The sequence below is a fragment of the Monoraphidium neglectum genome, assembly GCF_000611645.1.
Source record: "Monoraphidium neglectum strain SAG 48.87 unplaced genomic scaffold scaffold04749, whole genome shotgun sequence".
Taxonomy (NCBI): Eukaryota; Viridiplantae; Chlorophyta; class Chlorophyceae; order Sphaeropleales; family Selenastraceae; genus Monoraphidium; species Monoraphidium neglectum.
In genome coordinates this window covers 3,303-5,378 of record NW_014008880.1, presented here as the reverse complement: position 1 = coordinate 5,378, position 2,076 = coordinate 3,303, and the positions used below count along the sequence as shown (strand labels likewise).

Sequence of the window (2,076 nt, the reverse complement as noted above, 5' to 3'; positions counted from 1 at the left end):
CTGCAGTACAGGCCAGGGGACGCGCCAGCCCTCAAGGGGCTGACCTTTGACATTCCAACGGGCTGCAAGATCGGCATCTGCGGCAGGACGGGTGCGGGGGAAGTCGACGGGGCGGCGGCGGAGCGTGGGCACGGGCAAGCGGGGGAGTGGCCCTGCAGGGGTACGGCGAGGGCGAGTGCGTGCGTGCGGAGGTGGTGCTAGCCAAAGACAGCTTGAGGTGCTGGCAGCTTGAAGAGGCGAGGTTGCTGCTTCCTGGAGCGGCTGCGACGCTTGACAGCAGGGCTCACTTGCCCGATAAATGCCCTGTCTTCGTTCATACACACACGTACACACTTGCAAAGACACAATCATACACAAACTGACATACCCACCCTTCCACACACACACACACACACACCCACACACTCACAATACATTTACACGCTCACACTGCACCTTCTCTCTCTCATTCTCACACCACGCAGGCGCCGGCAAGTCCTCGATCCTCGCCGCCCTTCTGCGCCTCACCCCCGTCTCCTCCGGCCGCATCCTCGTCAGCGGCGTCGACGCGGCGGCCCTGCCGCTGCCGGAGCTGCGGCGCCAGTTCGCGGTCGTGCCGCAGGCTCCGCTGCTGTTTGGGGGCAGCCTGCGGTTCAACCTGGACCCCCTGGGCCAATACAGGGGCCAGGACGAGGACCTGGCCGTGGCCCTGGAGGTGCGAAACGGGGCAGCCCGCGCTTTTTTGCCCCGCTGCGTGCTGCGCCGCAGGGGCCGCACGTCTCCGCTCTAGACAATGGGCCGGGGCGCTGCGCATTCGAGAGTTTGATCTGCCTGCCGCACGCTTGGGTGCACGCGCGCCTCCCGACCAGGCCTGGCCCAGCCTCTGCGCTGATGCCCCCGTTGGGCCCGCTCGCGCCCGCTCGCTCCCGCTCGCCTGCGCGCCGCAGGCGGTGCAGCTGTGGGAGCCGCTGTGCCGCCTGGCCCTCCACCAAGGGAAGCTGGGCGGCGCCACCTACCTCGCCTCCCGCCGCGCGGCGGGCCTGATGGACCGCATGCTGACGCGCCGCGCGGAGCGCATCGCGTCGGGGGCCGCCGGCGGCCGCGCGGCGCGCCGTGGGGCTGGCGCGGCGGAGGGGGACCCGGAGCAGCACCAGCAGCAGGAGCAGGAGCACGAGCAGCGGCGGGAGCGCGACTTCGATGTCGAACAGGGCTCAAGAGCGGCGTCGACGCCGGCAGATGGGGGTCCTCCCTACTTGAAGCGGCGCAGCCTCAGCATGCCGTTTTACCAGCAGCCCGCCACGCCGGACGCGGCCCGCATCCCAGGACGGCCGCTGGCGCTCGTGCTGGGAATGAAGGTGGGGCCCGGGGCGCAGCTTCCTTGTGGCTGCCGGGGCGCTGGGCGTGGAACTGCCTGGGCTGCCGGGAAAGGGCCCACTTTGGCTTGGTTAGTGGCGCAGCATGCGTCACTCCCGCGGAGCCCCAAATGCTTGGATTGATGGTCCACACAGAATGTGCATGCGCAGCGATCGCCCTCAGGAAAGGCTCACACGCCCACACACACACACACACACACACACACACACACACGCACGCACGCACGCACGCGCGCTTGCACGAACAGCGCACACACACGCATGCGCGCGCACACACACACACACACACACACACACACACACACACACACACACACACACACACACACGTATGCATGCACATACACACACAAACACGCACACTCACGCACAGGTCGGCGGCGAGGGCGGCCTGCAGCTGTCGGCCGGCCAGCAGCAGCTGCTGTGCCTCGCGCGCGCGCTGCTGCGCCGCTCGCGCCTCGTGCTGCTCGACGAGTGCACCTCCTCCGTCGACCCCCCCACCGCGGCGCTCATGCGCGCGGTGCTGGCGCAGCACCTGGGGGACCGCCGCACGACGGTCCTCCAGATCGCCCATGACCTGAGGGCGATCATGGGCTATGACAGGGTCCTGCTCATGGACCGGGGCAGGGTGGTGGAGGACGGCGCGCCGCGTGCGCTGGCGGCGGCGGGGGAGACGCGCTTTGCGCAGCTGCTCGCGCGCGCGGGGCGGGCGGCGGGGGCCGGG

General features: G+C 69.3%; 1 protein-coding gene across 1 annotated transcript; it reads left to right on the top strand.

Moving 5' to 3' along the window:
• Window positions 1-298: 298 nt before the first annotated feature.
• MNEG_14770 (ATP-binding cassette, sub-family C (CFTR/MRP), member 10) lies at window positions 299-1,933 on the top strand (the record flags this gene model as incomplete). The annotated part of the gene is made up of 5 exons (XM_014036760.1): window positions 299-305; window positions 465-694; window positions 927-1,334; window positions 1,726-1,826; window positions 1,918-1,933. 5 exons carry the CDS (start codon window positions 299-301, stop codon window positions 1,931-1,933), a joined length of 762 nt encoding a protein of 253 aa, XP_013892214.1.
• Window positions 1,934-2,076: the final 143 nt, after the last annotated feature.